The 20,587-nt window shown below is 39.7% G+C and overlaps 2 protein-coding genes across 3 annotated transcripts in view; one reads left to right on the top strand and one right to left on the bottom strand.

Annotated features, from left to right (window-relative positions):
- The window catches only part of MYO1E (myosin IE), a 252,434-nt gene that overhangs the window by 125,044 nt on the left and 106,803 nt on the right, over positions 1-20,587 (bottom strand). The gene's annotated exons all lie outside the window — the stretch shown is intronic.
- The window catches only part of CHRFAM7A (CHRNA7 (exons 5-10) and FAM7A (exons A-E) fusion), a 42,400-nt gene that overhangs the window by 3,970 nt on the left and 17,843 nt on the right, over positions 1-20,587 (top strand). The window contains exons 2-3 of one of the 2 annotated variants that reach the window (XM_030497704.1): positions 15,998-16,103; positions 17,884-17,928. In XM_030497704.1, the coding sequence (XP_030353564.1) occupies positions 17,926-17,928 (3 nt within the window). In that variant the 5' untranslated portion in view covers positions 15,998-16,103; positions 17,884-17,925. The remainder of the gene's footprint in view (positions 1-15,997; positions 16,104-17,883; positions 17,929-20,587) is intronic. The other variant, XM_030497703.1, reaches the window with a different exon arrangement.

Genomic DNA, 20,587 nt, shown 5'->3' on the forward strand with positions numbered 1-20,587 from the left:
CTATTCCTACTTCAAGTCTCTTCCATTCCACTCTAACTCTGCTGATAGGGAAGGGTAGACAGTACATGAAATCGTTTCCAAACACAGTGGATATTTCCTACCTTACATTTTTAGTTTAACCCTTTCCTTCTAAAACTAGTAAGTATTTCTACCCTATGCTTGCAGGTATGTTTGGGTTTGGTTTTTTTTAACTGGTATTGCATATTAACATGCATGGTAGTATCAGGACTATGTAATGAGGGACCTGTAAGTGCCAATTGCCCCAACTTAGTTTAGTTCACTACAAAATAGACTTAATTGACTAATGAGAATGCAAGCTGGCATAGTAAATTATACAGTGTTGCTAAATGGGGAGGGGAAACAGTGGCAGCATGAGAAAAATGTAGTTTGAGGACACATGAATGAAGATAAGAGCTAGGAAACTGAGTGCTTAGAGGAAGTGGGAATTCACGGTAGACCTGAGAGATAGCAAAGGAGTTTGGAAGAAAGATGGAATTTAGGTGGAAGAGGATGGGGGGATCTAGGTGAGAGATCCTAGGTGTCTTTCAGTTTGCATTTTTCCTGTATTCCTATCCTGGTTTCAGCTGGGATATAGTCAATTTTCTTCCTAGTAGCTGGTACAGTGCTGTATTTTGGATCTAGAATGAGAGTAATGTTGATAACACACCAATGTTTTAGTTGTTGCTAAGCAGTATTTACACTAAGTCAAGGACTTCTCAGCTTCCTGCCCCACCCTACCAGCAAGTAGTTTGGAGGGCACAGGGAGCTGGGAGGGGACACAGCCGAGACAGCTGATCCTGACTGACCAGAGTGATATTCCATACTGTATGGTGTCATGCTAAGCATATAAACTGGGTGAAAGCTGGCCAGCGGCTGCTGCTCAGGAACCGGCTGGGCATCAGTTGGTGGATGGTGAGCAATTACATTGTGCATCACTTGTTCTGAAGGGTCTTCTTATTAACCCTTCTTTTTCTGTCCTATTAAACTGTCTTTATCTCAACCCATGATTTTACTTTTTGTTTTCTCCAATTCTCTGCCCCATCCTGCTGGAGGAGGGGAGTGTGTGGTGTTTAGCTACCCACCTGGTTAAACCATGACGATTCCTCAAGAGAAAAATCAGTGCTCTTAAACCTTTGCAAACAATCTTGCAATTAAATCACCTTGAAGTGAAAACAAAGTGCAGACACCCAACTGGCCAGAACTGCTTTTCAAGGACATTTGAGTTATTATAATATCAGAAGATGGAATAAGAGGTTTCTTCTGCTTTTTATAATTGTTTCCATTTTCTTGAAATGAGAAAAATGCCAAGCAATTCAACCAAAGAAATGTCCCGAAATCTTGTCTCAGAACTCCTTGCAGGAAAGCAACACATCCTGACACATACAGCCTGATAATAAACAGCTCTCTGGATCTGAATCAGACAATGTTTAGAAACATGAGAAAACTAAAATAATCAAAATTCAAGAATAATCACAGAAGGAAAATCTTATCAGACAAATACTAAGGGTATCCACATAGCTTAGTGGCAGGAGAGGAAGAGGGGTTATGGATGGCCACAATTGGTCAAGGTCATAGCTTCAGTACAGTGTCAAAAAAATCATGATGTAGAGAACGAACTTACTTTTCTCTACATCTCACCTCACGGACACCCCACTACCTGCATGAGAAGCTAGTCTTTGGCCTCTGCCTGTCTAGTATTTCAGTGTTGACATGGAATATGAACCTAACCTGTGCTTAGGAAAAACTTCCATATATGCCTTTTTGAGAAACAGCTTCTTGAAACATGCTGCTATTATATAATTTCCACACTGGATAAAATTACAGCCACCAATTTTTTAAACACTATGTGGAGGCAAACACCTTCTAACATTCTTATGTTCTTTTGTTACATCTATCCCAATAATACCATCAGAGGAGAATATTCAGCCACTACCAATTGGTTTAGAGTGAACACTAGGAATAGACACAACAGCAGTGCTGTTCCTACGCTGCTACAGCTCTTGCAGAATAGTGAGTGGCAATGAAAAACAAATATAGTGATCACCTAGGTATCAATTTTGTGCTTAGTCTGACATTTTTACAATATTTGCATCTACTGTAAATTAACACAATTAAGAGAAACATATCTGAGGGAATTCCATCCCCAAAAGTCAGAAGATGAAACCTTGGAAATTAATGCAAAATAATCATACATTTATACTGCAAATTACTGCTTAGAGACACAGACATGAAGAACTGGAGTACATTGAGATATATAGTAATAGTTCGAACTCAAGTTTTACTGGTGTCTACATGAGCAGAAGAACCCTACAGTCTTAATTTTAGTTTGAAAGGGGCCTCCAGAGGTCATCTAGTCCACCCCCTGCTCCAAGTATGTCTAAATACATCACGTTACTCAGGACTATATCGAGTACTGAACACTTCTATGGAGAGAGATTCCACAACCTCTCTGTGCAACCTGTTTCCGTACTGAACTATCACCATGGTAGACTTGTTTTCCTAATGTCTAAACAGAACTTCCCACATTCCAGCTTGGGAACAACACAAAAAACACTTCTACAAAAATGAGGTACCTTTACCTCTTGCACAAAATTGGGTATATGGCATAAACATACTTCTCGTGAAGTATACCAGATTTCTTGACTATTTTCAGCAAAGTACCTATTTGACTATTAATAAAGTCTTTATTACATTCTTGGCAGAAAACTAGAGAATAAGGCCTTGGTAAACCCACATGGCAGAACTGGTTAGAAAATCTCAAGTAGTTGGTAATGGTTCTGTCAAAGTGATGAGATTTAGTTACATGGTGAGATTTCCCAGGAACCTACACTGATTCGGTGCTTTCGTTTTCTTCATCTGGAAGACAGAATAAATAATATTTTTATTGAATTTGCAGATGACGTAAGTTTGGGAGGGGTTCAAGAATACTGAGCACAAAACTAGAATTTAACATTGTGTTCTTGTAAAATAGAGTAAAAAGACTGTTTTGACCTAATTTGATGCCTGGTTTTTTCAAAGGCTAATTATGTGAAATTTTGAGTACTACATTTTAAGAAATATTTGGATGCAATGGAAATAATCCATCTGCTGGAGGCTTGGGTTGTATTGAATGCGTCTAAGTGCTTTCTTAACTGGAAACAAAGACAGGTCAATACTGCCTCTATATGAGGGCCGATATTTGTATTATTTTTACCATTCCATCTATTGTAACTTTAGTCACAGTCGAGACTCTCCCTGTACTAGATGGTATGTAAACACAGCTGAAAAGATCATCTTTGTTCCAAAACATTTACAAAATAATTATATTTTGATAGACTAAATTCTTTTAACATCAGAATCGTTCATATTGTACGAACTGTTGAAGCGTACAAGACAGTATTAAATAAAACTTTAGCATAAAATTGCTAAAGACTAGAAGAATTATTGCACTGGGATCAGACCAATGGCTTTCTGATATTAATTTTCACTAATATGTCTTCTCAGATTTTACTAAGGAATTTCAGCAATTTTACTCTGCAACTGTTGAAAACATTACTGTGTTCTGGGGCTTTCTGGTTTGAACCTAGAATTTATACCAAGTTTCTATGTGGAACCCGGGGCACCATTCTGTGAGTGTCTTAAGCTGATCTCAGCACTCTGGGCTGAAAGAGATGATCTTAGTAACTTCTGATCTCATGGTCCTACCCCTTTGGCTTGCACCAGTGCCTCTGGGACTGAGCAGGTAGCTGAACCAATTTTTGGAGCAGTCATTTTTCTAGATGACCTGTACTTACTTTGGATTTACGTTACCTTAAACTGCTCACAAACCTCTGCCCATGGTTCTTAGTCACTTTAAATTTGCCACATATTTAGCAAACTACACTAATTCCATCTCTATGTAAGGCAAGTTGCTAAACTTGGGAGAATGCTGGATCAACACTATCTTAGCTTGTGACTTCTGTAGCAAGACTTACAGTGACAAACATTTTGGTGGGTATGAATGTGTCCATTATGGTCAACCTTGATCATACATATATATATATTTTACCAGCAGAAGAATCAGCATTTAATAATTTATTTCAGAAAGTTGACTTTAGTTATTTATCTACAATAATATTAAAGTTCTTGTTTATGTTGCATAACACCACTTAGACAGCAATCTTTCATGGTTCCTCTAGACATTTACTAGTGAATTGAATAATTTACTACACAACAGTTTTCACTTATTTTCCAGTTTCTCATGTTTTGGGTTTTTTTAATTTATATTAGGGGAAAGAAAAGCGCTGAACAGTTGTTTGTAAATAGTAAGCAGCAGCAGAATCTCAAGAGAAATCCTTTTCCTTTAGGCTCTTCAACTCACTGGTGCAGACCAAAGGAAAAATGAAAGCACACTTTCATTTTTCAGATAAACTTTTCCACGTTTATCTGAACTCAGTCAAAGTTTGCTCATCCTATATTGCCCTTGGTTACCTGTATGACTTAGTTTTATGTATTCAAGGGCTTTTGCCCTTGTTTCATTTTACACAGTGTGATACAATTGACTTCCATGACTTACGTACAGAGCTTAGCAAAGCCTCTGCCTAAGAATCTGCAACTCGGTATGTGCAAATACCCTGGACCCACTGGGCAAGACAGTAATGTGAAATATCTTGACATTTTAAAAGAAAATGATGCAGTCATTCATGGAAGCAGAAGAGCTTCTGTAAAGAAAGGGACTATAAACCAAACATCTCCCATGCCAACAACAACAAAAAATCTGGAAAGACGAATAAAACCACCAAATCAAAAGCTTGTTGAGAAATGGCGCTAAAGAAGTAAGAAGTTCCTAAGCTCCTAAGCTGTTTATCAAACCTCAGCAGCCTTTTTGCAAACAATGGTTGTGGCAGAAGCTCATCAAATCTGCATTATTCTTTTAATTTCTAGCATTTAATTTGTGTACATTACAAAAAGGCTCTCCAAGCTTTATTTTCCTCTCATTTTGCAGCTTGATCTTTATTCCGTCCATGCTGAGGGGAGAAACTATTTGCACTTTCATCTTGCAGACATTTCCATTCTATCATGATTTATTCCTGAGAGCTTAGAAAACTGGAGCAGTTTTCCAATATGCTTTCCAATATTTTTGAGTAGTTTAATACCTATGAAAGTCACTGGATTATATCAGAAAACAGAGTATTCTCCTTTCCATGAAATATGAAGAACCACTCTTTTCAAATAATAGTCCAAAATATTCTGTTAATTGATTTATTTAAACAGGCAGACAGCCCCTCCCCCTGCCCTCCTGTGGTGAGATACTGATAAACTGCCAGAAGCTGCAACTTTATTTCTGTGGTATTTGTCCATTTTTTCTGTGCTTCTAAGTATCTTCTGGCTTTTTGGACTATTTTTTCCTTCAGCATCTCCCTTTTACCTAGTCTTCTCAAACAGTGTTAGATCCGGAAAGATATTTTAAACACAGTCTGTATTCTGCAGGATGGAATGGGAACCAATGAGTTTACGCTAATGTAAGGCAGTTTGCAGGAAGGAAAAAGGGACTGACTAAAGGCAGTAAAAAACCTCCTGATAATAGTTAACTGGAGGACATTAGAGATGTTCATTGTCTGTGAAAATCAGAATTTCTGTTCTGCTTCCTGGTTCCACAGGCGGGGTCTTTGGAATTGTAACAGAAATCAGTTGGGGGTTTTCTGGTTTGTTTTGTTCTTTGTTTGTTGGCGTTTGTTTTTTTTTTAATATAAGCAAAGCAAAGCCATTTCTCTAACATTTTTCTCATCCTTTGTGATATAACCAATCAGCATGAATCATAAAAACCTGGTACTTTAATCTTCTGCTTTATAACTATGTTGGTATGGATGCCCCATTAACTCAAAAAGTGAGTAAACATCTAGTGGTATGCCACCTGTGATGAAGGTTTGCATTCTTACTCCGAAAGTATGATTAAGGTCCTAGAAAACAGGTTCTGTTGTGATGGATTGCTGTAGAGCACAGGGACCACAACATTTCACATTTTACATGGGACCTCTTACTAGAACAACAGAATTTGCAAAGTCACATCATATGAGGACTATTAGTCCTCAGTAATCAGCTAATGAAATACAATTAAAGCATAAGACATACTTTGTGGGAGTCAGGTCTGGCTAGCTAATACTTGTTCTTATACAAAGCTTTTAATTCACGGAAGTTTGAGGACTGAGATGAGTATACTCCCTGTAATATTCAGAATAGTTCCTCTTTTTTAAGACTGTATGCAGTTAAAATGACAATATTTATCTCGTATTCTAGTACTAGACAATACATCATGTTTCTGCTTAATACACAAGTTCCTATCCTTTGTTTTGACAATCTGGATCAGCTTGTTACAGTCTGCGGAAATCTGTATGAAATGTCTGAAAGCTCTGTATTTTTCTTGTCCTTGGATAGTAGAGCTACACTGATCTGCATCAGCTGAGGACCTGGCTCCCTAAAGTAGAAGTATTAGATCAGCATTTTCAAACCTTCTTTGCCAGTTAAATTACTTCCCTGTTCCCAGGCTCCTGGGAGACCTGCAGGTTCAGTCCCAGCTGTGGCATGAGCCGATGCACAATGTGTTTACAGTCTAGTCTCTGCTCTTCTGCTGCAGGTTTTGTGCACTACAGACTAATTACATGCTCTGTAACTCTGGTGATCTACTGTGCACATAAAGGTGGGAGTTGACTCTTCCCAGATTTGATTTACCTTTGCAGTGTCAACATGCACCAAGTTCACATGCAGGTGGTTGCCTCTGCTGGACCCATTTCTTTTCTAGGAAGGCTTCTGGAAGCGATGTGGGAAGATTCTGTGGGCTGGATGAGTTATCTGGGGAAAAGTAGCCCACACCTAACCATCACCACCTCTGTCCCCCTCCTGTAACGCGATCTGTGCAGCTTCACAAGTTGACAGAAAAGGTGCTGCAGCAATTTCAGGGATGATAGCAAAGGGAAGGAAGGAAGTGCTCCTAAAGCAAGGCACCCAACCTCTAACACCGTGCTTGGGAGCACCTGTGCTACCAGAGGAGCTCGAGGACTAGATAAGATTACCAGGCATGGTTTAACATTTTTAAATGGTATTCCTGATGGGCTATGGCTCTTGAACAATCGAGTAGGAAGTATTCTGTTTCTGTTCTCTCTTTCATTTTAGGGCTGTATTCTCAGACCTGTGTGGATACAGTGCCTGCTGTTCTCTCAGAAAAGCACACACTATAAAAAGTTTTCAGTATTTTACAGATCTAATAGTGCTGACAGCAGTTGAACAACGTACAGTCAATGGACTGCAAGCAAACCCTTTTCTATCTGTGAACAGCATATTAACACAGAAACATTCAAATGTTAATTACTTCAAATTTAGATGATACAGATGCGAATTCTTTGCTGTCTCCTGAACTCCTCACCATGTTCGCCTGAATAGACTATTAAACAATCCAACTGTTCCCAATCTAAATATATCCCTGACAAAAAAGGCAAAAATAAAGGGGGGAAAGAAGATCTTACAATGGGTTGGCAGCAGGGAGCAAACATGTACCAGCATTTTTAGAGAAAAATAAATTTTTAAAACTTATTAAAACTTTAATTTCTTAATTTATTTTTGCTGTCTTAACTAATTTTGAGGTATTAATTTATTTAAAATTAAAATAATTACTTTCCAAGATAACCAGAAGAAGCCTGAAGTAAGCATATATTTGGATTTAGCCTTCACTTAGGCTTGCATGTTCTTGCCTGTTATCTGAAACTCGAATTTGAGTTGTAAAAAGGCAAGGCTGTTAACACTGGCTTTAACAACAGCTAACTGGGAAGTACTAGGAGCGTGGCATGAAGTCAGAAACACAAGAACATGATATTTAACCAGCTCATCTCTCCAAAATCCTCTGGTAGTGATGTGAAGCTGTATCTGCATGGCCTATAATCACACCTTCATATTGCTTATATGATCCTCATAATGGAGTAGCCTGAATGGAGCACAATCCATGTGCAGAGTTGGTGGACCCACACGTTTAGTTATATAGCGCTACTACTTTGGACTTTTACTGGCTTGGCTTCTGTGCTCAGCCATGGGTACTGACATATTTCTGTGGTTGGCATCCCTGTACTTACTCTCAGTAGCTACACAGTTGTGTAGATTAAGTATGAGAGGAAAGAAGCAGCCTTTTTACCCACTAGCACCAATGCTACTACACGCAAGAATGAAGACAGAAAAAATAATGAGCAATGGTAAACCTGACTGAACCACTCACTGAGCTCAGGACTCAAATAAGCATTATCGTTTTGGAGCGTTCCCTCCATCTCTGACCTCAACAGACAGAAATGTTCTTTTCGTAGGAGCGAGTTTGCTCTTTTGTGTCACAGAAAACAACAGCCTGAAGGACTGTGTAGGTGTTCTGACATTTGAGTCATGATGCTTGTTGCATTTGTGAAGAGACAGACATGCAGTTGATTTTCATCAATATATTCCTCTCAGCCAAGTTCAGAGTTTCTCAGTACCTTTGTTAGTGATTCTTTACATGCATTAAAGAGAAGTGGGGGCCAGGTGCATTTTTAGGGAAAGTTCAAAATTAAGACCCTCTAAAAAATGACTCTCAAATCTGTCCCTCAGAGGATGCAGGGTAAGGAATAACTAGTATTTCTGTAATGCTGATTCATCCTCTCTTCCTCAGTTACTAAGGGGCACTTGTAATATTTCTGTGTCAAGAGCTGCAGTGACGTTCAAGCAGGATAAACATTTTGTACTATACCCTTCTCCAGCAGATTTTTTAATTGCCATGGTGATGTCTGTGATGTAACCTAGATAGAACAGAGACCCCGAGACATCAAGCATAATGGATTACATTACACATCACAGGAATTTTTGAGCTACTCCTTGCTTACTTTGCCTGCACTTGGAAAGGTGGAGAGAGACTGCCTGGGATGAGTAATGGCAATTTGCTAACTGGTTCTCTGAAGCTGGTTTTAACTATGTCCATTTGTAGAGGACAGAGTGGAAATTTCAGTTGCTGTTACTCACAAAAATAGAACAGAAGAATGCCAGCAGCAAGCTGGTGCTAGAGCTGTATGCTCTGATGACACAAAGGGAGAGAAAGAGACAGCTTTGTGTTCAGCTCCTCCTTCTCCCATAAATTTCTCTTCTCTCCTTGAAAAAATCACCTGTTTTCCTGCCACTTTAGTTTGCTAAGTATACATGCTATAACAGCATTTCCATATGACCTACAAACATTTTAAGGAGAAAGGTTTAATAAAAAGTCAAATATGACTTAAAGTGGATTATCAAGAATAAAAATAGAGTCAAATCTTTTGATATAATGCTGTCCTGGCATTACTGGTACATCTGGTATAACAACCTGACCTTTCAACTTCTGTGTTTTGCAGCTACGCTCTAGGCAAACAGACCAAGTTCAAAAGCTTTGATTCCCTTGTTTTAACACTGTTTAAGGAGTAGGGCTACAGAGGCTCTGTTATTCCCTCTGAGCCTGTGGAATGGTTGGCAGCTCCCAGATTCCAGCACGCGTTCAGAGCTGGGATGCCCATCTGTGTCAGACTGGCAATGATAATCACAGCACCTATAGACAGTATTTAACACTAATGCAGGGTTCAACCCTCTGAATGAGAGTCTGCCACGGAATACAATGGAATCAAGAATTGTTTGTAAATAAAGCAACAGAACACGGTTATTCGCATGTTTGCAATAAATGTAATTGCACTTTAAGCTATATGCTATATTTAATAATTGAATTGAGGGATCATGGGAATTCATAAGACAACTTGAAAAAAATGCAACCTCCCCCTCTTGCTCTTCAAAAGAGTATTTTTTCCACACAAGATGTGCTGAAGTGTTTTAGTAGCTATGCTGTACTCCGCTCATTTCAAATGCCTGATCCCTGCTTGTCTTTGCAAAGATGAATGTGTTCAAACCTAAATACAATCTCTTGTTAACAATGATGTACTGGGAAAAAAGAAAAAAGGCTGCTATTACAATAATGTCCCCATGGTAACAGAAAAGGTACATCATGAGGCTCTTACCCATATTTATAATCTCTGCTTCTCTTCTGCGAAACAACATATCTCAACCTCACTGTCAGGACAAAGCCCTGTACAGTCAATGGCATGCACAATTGTCAGACCTTGTCAGAGTACATATGGAACAGAAACACATTCCCACATTTAAGGTGGCTCCTTGCACAGATGCTCTGCCCAGAGTTAAGATGGCTCTTCTATGCTCTTTCTCCAGGAGCTTTTCTGCTGTGTAAGATTTGCATTAATCTGAGAAGACCTGTGTACATTTAGAGCAAACTCCACCTTTCTTTCAAAGCAAGATATAGCTGCTGAGAAGAAAGCAAATGCTTTTTGAAAAGCATGTAAGATTAGTTGGTGTGGAGAAATCACTGGAGTTTTTCAGACTTGCAAAATAGAGCACACATGGCGCAATTAAAAAAAACACATCAAAATGAGCAACCCTCCTCCTCAGAATTCCACCTGAATTAAGTTAAGCAAAGCAATGAGACTTCTCATCTCACACTGCAAACTGAACCTTAACCCAAATAAAATTCAAATGACACTTTTCTAATTTTTATTTCAAATAAAAAATTAAAGATATTCAAAAGGCCAAAAGCGAGCATCTACTCCTATGCCAGCAGCACATAATGCTTTAGTAACAATTTAGCATTTTAACTCTAGATACCTTTAAAACTTCCACAGAACTTTAGTTACAAGCAGGAGCATACTTGTCTGTTATACTCAGGTTTACTTCCTTACTCTTTTGCTTCTCTCCTTCTCATGCACCTGAACAGTGCACGGGACAGGTGAACTCCAGGCTTTAATAGCCATGCAGAACACACACCTGAAGATTCCCTTTTTTTTTCAGATTTACGTATAGGTCAAGCTCTAAAGTCACTAAGTCTGAATTGTATCTGTGGGTAAGCTCAGAGCAAACCTTGTATCAAATATGTGCTGACTCAAGTATTAAACACAGATCAGAATGGTAGCTAGTCTAGTGCTCAGGGCATCTTTCCACCACTCACACCAGTAGATTTCCTTTCCTTCTCTCCCATTCCCTTCCCAGCTGCTGGATGCTATTTCTCAACAATACAAACAAACAAAAACACAAACCCCAAAACAAACCAACAACCAACCAACCAAAACCAAACCAACCCCAAAAGATAACACATAGTCTGAACAATTTCACATTTTCCTGATGGGACAAGCTTAAAAACTATCAAGACAGGAAAGTGCTTTACAAATACTAAGTATCATATGCCATAGGAGTAATAACCTAAAGTTAGACCCAGTACAGCACAGCTGGCTAGCTGTAAGTACTGCTGGCACTGTTTTACACCACAGCCCAGGTAACAGAGAAAATGGCATTACGCATGCATATGTAGACCAGCCTGGACATATGCATTTCAAAGGAAGATGACATGAGTAGGTATTGCGTTGAAATAAATCTTCCATATCTTGAACTTCAAACATTACACTCCGACCAAGTAAACATTCATGAAGATAGGTCATGTTTTGAAGGTGAGAAGCTGCACACAATTGAAGTACTAGTAAGATGAGGTCTTGGCTGTCACAGAACACTATCTGCTAAGGAGAGGTAGCTTCAACTGGAATGTCTGATTTATCCAGCATTACTTCTAGTGTGGCCCACCCCTTAATTTGTACAAGAAACAGTTCTAGTAAATATGGCCAGACAGAGGAATCACTAAATGCAGGTCATGGTTCTAAAGAGCAAGACTGCAGAGTCAGACCTTAACCCCACCTGTCTCCTGCAGGAAACTTCACTGGATGAACAGTGGCCCTCTCCTACAAATATTTATAAATTTATTTATATAACTGAGCCAATATCTGCAAGAGTCATTAGCCTCAACACTTTGCATGGATGATTCAACTCTTTCGCAAATACTCCTCAGCTGCATTCTCTTTTTCAGCTGTACATTCTAGTGCAAGTTGTTGTTCAGCTCTGCTGCACTGTTCACATGATGTGAAGAGGCTGATTTTTTAATTCAAATAGGAAACAGAGGAACTGTCACTGCATCTGGGATTGGTACTGCCATTTTGTCCTCCAAGATGATGGGAAGTGCTTAGGACAGCAAGTTGTGTTGGGAACACGCCAGGTCTGTGCTGCATTGTTCCTGGCTAGAGATTTAGGGGACTTCAATAAACTTTATTCACTGTATCACAAATGAAAGCGTGGGCCACAGGGAGAGTGAGGATGGGGTCTCCCTACAGGGAAACTGCTTCCTGAACAACTCTAAGTATTCCAGTTAGTCCCAGAATAGCCATTTATTGCCTTGCTCCTCACTGAATTTACGGTCCAAAGTCAGCCTTCTTAACAAATAAAAACAGCTAGTAGCAGCAATCTGTGCCAGTCTATGTTATCTCCAGCAACAAAACTCTGCTTTCCCAGTCAGGAGCAATTCTAAATAGCAGTTCTCTATTTCAAAGACCTTCAGTAGCGAGTATGAAGAGCAATTCATACAGCATCCATCATAAATCTAATAAACCTAAGAGCTCAAGAGAAAAGAAGTTTTCTTTTCAAATTTCACTTTAATTAACTACTCACATTTTGGTTTGCAGTAAGAATTTAACTCTTTGATTAAAAAAAAGCTACCAGAAATTAAGTCAAAGACCAAGAAGCACACAAAGGAAGGAAGACATTTCCAGGCAGGCTGGATTTCAGAGATTTAACTGCAAAACTCACCTTAATGCTACAGGCAATACTTAGCTAAATCCCCAGGACAACTGCAGTATCTTATCCCTAAAGGTCTGAAAGAGCCAGAGTCTAAGTTGGAAGGTGAGAAAGTCACCCAGTCAGATATCATCCTAGCACTGAAGGTGCCTCAGGGCTGAATTTGGCTTTGAAGTGGAACGCGTAAGAGGCGAAGGGGTAATGTCCTAAATGCCTCCAACTTCCACTAATGTCACCAGCTGCAAGGAGTGGCTGAGCATAAAATAATGAAGACCACCCTTCAGGACGTTTTTAGCACCCACAGAATCAGGGCAAATTAGCAGCTGAGACGAAGGAAGCTGGCCTAAGGCAAGCCCAAACCCAAGGCCAAGTCATGCAGAACTGGTGCACCACGCTGACTAGGCTGTGTGGAGTAGCACACATCAACTTTAACTCTGCTTAAACAGTTTGCAACAGCTGCTGTAATTTTGCAGGTGTGTTGCTTCCCAGCAGTGGGCTGTACCACTACAAGATAAAATCATAGATGTCAGAGCTCTGTTTTTATATAACAATCTCACTGAAAGCCAGAACACCAAATATAAATGTGTGTTTGTTTAAAGCAGTCCTGAGAAAAATGCACTGAAACAGTGAAAATTTATATTTTCCACTTTTGACTTTTTATTGAATCATTTTGCACTTTTTGCATCTATTTTCAAGAAACCAGAAACATTCCGTGGCCTGTTCCTGGTGTTGAGTCTCACATGCTAGATCATGGAATATTATTATTTATGCATTGGTAATGCCTGTTTATACAATTTCTGCATAATTGGAAATATGTGCTGTAAGCTGAGTCAAAACACTTTACTGTGATGAAAAGGTATGCTGCTGACTGCTGGAGAAGTGAAGGGTAATTGAACTAACCCATTCCTTTTGTGGTGAAAGGCAAGTCAGGTGGGGAAGAGGCATCAGGAGTTCAAATCTTTCTTCTCACAAATCCTGTACATTGCCTTTTTCTTCATCTTTATGTTGCCTGAAAATCCTGTTTCACATTGCCAACTCTCCATGTAGCTTTTTATTCCTATGCAAAACAATCCCAAACAGTCCTTAATTCCACCCAAATTTGCATTTTAATTAACCCTGCCTTTTGGAAGGTGCAATGTAGGTGATGCCTTAGGCTTCAGGGGTAATGAATGTGCACCCATTACAGGGCAGCATGACTCCATACCCTCTACTACGTTCTTCAACATCAAGATTCACTGCAGCTACAGCCCCCACCTATGGATGACTACAGGCAGTCTTTGGCTAGCAGCTGCAGTTTCATTTCATGGCAGAAGCATCAGGCTGGCTTTCTTAAGTAACTTGATTTTTATCCTCACCCCGAGACAGTAAAAATTCTTTTTTGCCTGCACCATTAAGAAGCCTTGAGCTGCCTTTAATACAAAAGTTTAGCATTAACCTTGGCACATGGGGAGAGCATAATTGCAATAGTCCCCCATGTTGACTTAGTGTTACGAAGAGTGTAAGGTCACCGTTGTGTTTTCAGTTGGGCTCCTGGTCGGTGAAGCTCGACCACTTGCTGCTCTGGCCTCTCTTGGAGGTTGGCCACACCATGGGCAGGAATGAAGAAGTCCAGCCCCTTCGCTACTCTCCAGAAGTTTCAAGGAGCTCAGATTCATATTGTCACTGTGGCTGCCTAAAGTATGGCCATAACATCCATCTTCTGTCAACCGGCCATTTTAAGAGTGCCTAACTTACCCTCCAGCCTGTTGTCTGAGTAATAATCATAAAAGAATTCATACTGTTTAGTGACCTCAGTGCATGACCATAAAAAAGGAACAGGAAGAAAACCCCAAGCTGAGTGAAGCAAAAATTTATTGTAACAGGATTTTAAAGGATGTGGGGGAATAAAAGTCATTAGGTACTAGTAATTTGGCACTGTGGATCAGAAGATGTTGAGAGTGTTTAATGAGCAAGTGCTCAGACGATGAAGTAAGAGCAAATGAACTGATTAACCTGCTGGTTTCAGTAGGATGACATTCAAGCAAAAAGTGAAAATCAGTATGGGGAGTGCCTTATGTGTCTCTGACTGGCTGCCAGCCGACTAACTTCAGACTACAATTATTAACTTCAGTCTTGCTACAAGGTACCAATCAGGAACCTAGCAGTATTGCTGTGACAAGAGATGTCTTCAAATGCTTTTACAAACTCAATATTTTATTAAGGTTCATAGTAATTGAAGCCCAGTTCAAAGAGGCATTATTTTTTCTGTAATTTAGGTGAGCTGCAACCACATAAGAATCCAGATTTGAAGTTCAAGAATTACAGCTAACAGATTTTAGTCAGGACATTACTTTATGCAAGTCTCCTGGGAAGTCTATGTTTCTTGCTAGCTGCTGCACATCAGTGCATCCCAGTATATAGGCATGCAGGCTGATTTTACTTTTCTTCTTGCTTTTTTCTGCACAGCTTTTCTAGTGTGGATACTGGATGTGCTGACATCCTTTTGAAAGTCAGCAGATAATGTTCCTTACAAAGTTCGTAATGTCTAGGCTAAAGCCCTTCACAAGGCATTGTCAAATTCCCATCTCTTCTTTTATATGTTCTGTTGAACACAGGGTAAGGGAAGGATAATGTGAGAATCTGGTACTGCGTTTCCAGAGATGATCAGTCTGATAGACTGTTTCTACTATAAAGACAGACAAAACCAGAGACGGGAACTGGAGCAATAGAGACAGTACAATTCCTTTCAAGAACTTCCAGAAATTGTTACCTCTATGTTCAAAAAAGGATGAAGGACCATTCAAGCCTTCCTGATGGCAACTACTTTTCCTTCATTAACCACACTGCCATGAAATAATGTGAGAAGTTGCCCAGTGGCAATTTGCCATCTGCCCTCACAGATCATGACTACAGTTATGAATCAAGTAGCCTCCCACCCACCTCCCACTGCATGACTGAAACCCAACTCTTCACTGCCTGGGCTACTTGGCCAGTACTACCTGAACAGCAAGTTCAGACAGTACTGGCCTGAAGTTCAGTCAACCTAAAGTAGCTGGTATGGGAAAACCCCACACCAATCCTAACAACATGATATAATTTCTGGTCTTGTTCTCTGGCTGATTTTCCCAGCATCTCAGAACATATTGTTAAGTCCTTTTTCTTTGCTCCTTTATAATAGAAAGGATTTGTAATAGGAGCTGCCTTGCTTTTGTGTTTAACACTTTTTCTGTAGGTGTTTACAAAATATTGCAAAGTGACAAAAATGAGAAAGTACTGTGCAACTCTGATAAAAAACAGTGTTAATACAGTTTGCTGTAAAGCTTTTAAAACAGCATCCAAAATACTCTCCTAGCAGGAAGGAAACCCTGCAGGATGTCTCCTTCCCCACCTTTCAACAACTTCACTTCGGACCACAGAGAAGGACAATTCCTCTAAAATCAGAATCTTTCCTCTAGTGATAGGTGAGTCAATCCAATAATGACTAAAATTTTGGAAGCTATTTGTTCCAACAAACACCACTATAAAACCCCACACCACTATAAACCAAGTTTCTGCATGCAGCAGAGTTCTTACAGATGAGGAGCAATGATGGCATTTACGATTCAAACACCAATGGAACTTTAAATATAGTGCTCCGAGTGGGAGTTATTTTGTTCAAATTCACTCTTTCAGACTCTAAATGCTCAAGATAACAAAGAAACACCAGGAAAACAGCATGGGCTATCTTCTTTTTGTTCATGTCTTCAGTGTGCAAGTTGCTTTTGAGTCAGTGCTCTCAGGATACCCTCTCTGAGCGAGGTTTGAGTGAAAGATCACACTTCAGAATAACTGGGCTTTCAGAATAGGTCTGCAGCCTCCTGCAGGCAAACCTGTGATGGCTCTGCCCTGTGCCCAGCTGCCTGCAGTGGCAGGCACCGAATTATTCTGCCAGCAGCACAGCTGGATTAAAGGTCTACTGTTCCCCTCAGCTCTGCCAGTTCAATGCTCAGTGATGGCTCTCTAGCCTGGTTCTGTGATGTGTGCTGGCTGAGAGTAGAGTTCCTTCCTGGTACTCCTAAAATAGTTCATCTGACTGTGCTGTGAGCTCAGGAATTCAAATTAAATCCCTATGGCATATCATTAACTCAAGCATCAGCAGCACACCACTTTTTAGTACAATCTTTTCCTGCTACTGAGAAGGGAATTTTTGAAACATCACTAATCTAATGCTGGGACCATTCATGTGTACAAAGATATCACACTGGGAGTAAAATGTGAGATTAACTCAGAATTTAACCATGCAGGAGTACGTGCCGTTCAGCTAATGAGGTCTAGACATATGAGCACCTCTGACAGCTGCTGCTGCTGCACAGGTGACTGAAACTTGCTACGACACTTCCTTAGACTGTTAATGAAGCTTTGACTGGTGTTGGGAGAGGGACTGTGCGTTCAGTTTGGAGAATGTATAATACTGACAGTATATATAGTATATTCCATTAGCCTAGGTACTGTATCAGTATCCACCACAACCTAGGTGGATACTGATACAGTACCTCCATAGAATAAGGTCACCAATGTTTTCCTGTGTCTGAAAAGTTCAGAATTACACTCTGTAATTAAACTGCAGCATTAAGATGCTTATTGTGTCAGCTGTACTGAGACCAAATTGCCACAGGAGGCAAGGGGGAACGCCTTCAAACAGGAACTGTTGCAGGCAGAAGAATAATGTTCTGCCCTGACAACAGTTTCCTGGTAAAGCTGATAAAACCCCTTCTGTACAGTTCCACTGATGTAAGTGGTGCTACTTGCCTGTTAAGAAGCTACTCAATATGACCTCAACACACATCATCTGTGCTTAGTCACACTTTCTTTGTTCAATATTTTTCCTCCTACCTGCATATGTCTGGTGTGTAAGGTTTATTAGTGAGAGGGCTGCTCTTAACAAAGTGGAACAGGCAACCCCTACTGTAATCTCCTTTGCCTTTTAAGACTCCTTATTAAAGGAGCCCCAGGGAAGAGTCTGGCAGAAGCACACCCTCAGGAAAGAGTTTGATTGACTGTGGTAATACGAGAGAAATTAAAAAGTACATGTGAAGACTTCTGTTGCAGCAAGTTAGAGGCAACGATTCCCTCTGGTTTGAATACTACCTTAGCACAACTGGCTACTTCACAACAGTCAAATATATTTACCCGTGTTGTTTTACCTGTATGGTACTAAGCTGTGGTTTGTTTTTTATTTCTTCCCCTTCTCCTTCCTCCCAGGATGAAAAGAATCAAGTATTAACAACAAACGTCTGGCTACAAATGGTAAGTTTTGAAATAAAGTAGTTCATTTCCCCCTTTGGTCATTCAGTTTTATCTGGTGAGGCGTTTGAATTTTAGGGAACTTTCAAGCTTTTGTTCTGTATCTTGCTGAATGGAAAACTGTAAGGCTGAGATTTAGGTCTTGATACTTCAGGTATTTCTAAAAACTTTGAAGAATTTGAGTCACTACACTAAGTAAGTTACTAACTCATTGTAGTTGATTTAGGCATGCTAAACTCTCGACTGGCATAAGATAATGGTGTCCCAAAAGTTCCACGTAGAGTAACTGTAGGTGCAAGTGCCTGATCACTCATTTCAACAATCTCTGCCACCCTACTTGCTTTGCTGTCTACCTCCTTAAGATACTGCAAAAGGATTTTAATGTAAATGGCCATGCTGTTCCCATGTTGTTCAAAATGTTATTGTCTAAACATAGGTTGTCATCAGAAGTTAACTGTGAACATGAGGGGGTTTTTATGTTTCTTCTCCAAATTCTGTGATCTCAGTTTCATGCCAAAAATGGGTACGGGAACATCAGTTTTCTAATGTGCAGCTGGGAACAGTGTACGTTTTCCTGCTCTCCCAATGCGTTTTGCCCACATAGGGTGTTCATTTTTCAAACAGTAGCTTTATTTTACCTTTTGTTGCAATATTTAGTTGCTATAGTTGCCACAGAATTTCACATCCTCTCTTATTAACCATAACTATTGCCACCACTAGATACGACAGCAGAGACCTTTGTCCCCATTAACTCATGGCTGGCATTGCTGGGCAGGAGTAAGTTTTACTCATGCTTTTAATAAATGGAACAGATAACAGAATATTCAAGAACTTTGTGAGAGTATTTTGAATTCCTTTTCTCTGAAAGGTTAACTAGTGAGTGAGCTTCTCCTCAGCGAAGGAGGCTACACAGATTTATCCTGAGTTGACTGCTTATCTGTTTGCATTAGCTTAAATTAAGACTTAGAATTAACAAGATGCTTCTCTCCATGCTGACTCCTGTGGGCTTCTAATGCTTCCACAAAATACTTCCGTAAGTTTGTGATTTACAAACATGGGGTGGAACGGGCAGCTTTCTCCATACTACAGCAGCTAGGATGACAATTTGCCATTAGTTGAATTCCCATCTCTATTAAAGAAACTCAACTGTTTGTGTTAAGTAAAGGTTTACGGAAGAGTTTTATTATTGAAGATAATCATGTTGCTCCCACAGACACTTTACACCTTTCAGTTTCTTTAACCAGCTCTCTTGCACTGTGGTAGGAAACAAATGAAAGAGTATTTTGATGACCTACAAAGGATAGCATGGCTATTCCACTTATTCACAAAGAAAAGTTAACATGGAAGAAGCATTCACCCCATGTTATTTCACAGGCTTGTACGGCAAGATTAAAATTGTCAAATATAATATGGTTTTGGCTTTGAGCTACAATGACAACAGTTGCTATGATTTCTCACCAGGAAAACAGACAACAATTCATACTCAAGAAGCTATCGGTTATTTTCCTTCTCTTTTATCCCACAGCATCCTTAGCCTTTTTGAGATTGTTTTCCTTCTTCTCCTAAGGAAATTCCTGATTCTTTTATATATTTTGTATTTCTTTTGATTTATTCACCTTAACACATACTGTATGCGGAGTATGTTGAGACTGCAAGGAGCAGATCACTTGATGACTATAAAGAATGGGGCCACTCTTCATGGCCTGTGTACACGTTAAAAAAAAATAAAGCAATTTGTTTGCGTATTTATTTTCTATTAATGGGATACTAGACACATCAAAGCATGCTTAAGGCAAACATATGTCATTTTCTTCTGCTAAATGGTCTGAAAATTTTTCCCCCTAATATCTCACTTTATTATCTTTCTTGATCTGTACGTGTGTTTAATCAGTGGTGTATCCTAAATATAATTTATTTGTCACTGAAATACTTAAGTACAAAAAATAACTTGGCAGAAAGAGAAATGTAAGTCTAGAATTTATACATGCAGACTCTTTGATCCTGAGCACTATCTCCATGGCAATACTGTTCGGTATCAAAATCTTAAACTTGATCTAAGTTACAGCAGAAGCCTTGCCTTGTCACCCAGATTAATACTAACCCAACTGTCTTGAGCTGTTTGCTAGTTTAATCCACATCAGATGTACTTCAGCTACAGTGGAGATCATAGCTCTATAGTCAAAACAAAATGAGGCAGCTCGTGTCCAGCTGGATGGGTAAGCACTCTGTACACACAGCTAAACCGAGCAACCATACAATCTGCTTAACATTATCTCTAATACAGACTTCAATACTAAATTTTCTATCACCCTTTGGCCTGTTCTGAAATCATTCAGTGTCACCCTATCCTACTACCTATCGGCCATGGTAACTCCTAAAAGAAGTTAGGATAAGAAATTACTGGCTACCTTGCTATAAATTATTCTAATGCAGTGCAGATGGAATTGAAGGCAGGGAGCCAAGGGGCGGCTTTGTGGCAGCTGCCCGCAGCCTGCCAGCCCCAGCAGCACCACTGCTGCTCACAGGGACCGGTTCTGTCAGCTCCTGGCAATGGAAAGGAGTCACCTAAAGCCAGCAAGAGCCCACAGGTTTAAATGCCTCAAAACCACATATCGTATTTCTTTACACTGCTGGACTTCGCAAAAAAAAGAAAAAAAAAGAA

The sequence above is a fragment of the Strigops habroptila genome, chromosome 9, assembly GCF_004027225.2.
Source record: "Strigops habroptila isolate Jane chromosome 9, bStrHab1.2.pri, whole genome shotgun sequence".
In the NCBI taxonomy this organism is placed as follows: domain Eukaryota; kingdom Metazoa; phylum Chordata; class Aves; order Psittaciformes; family Psittacidae; genus Strigops; species Strigops habroptila.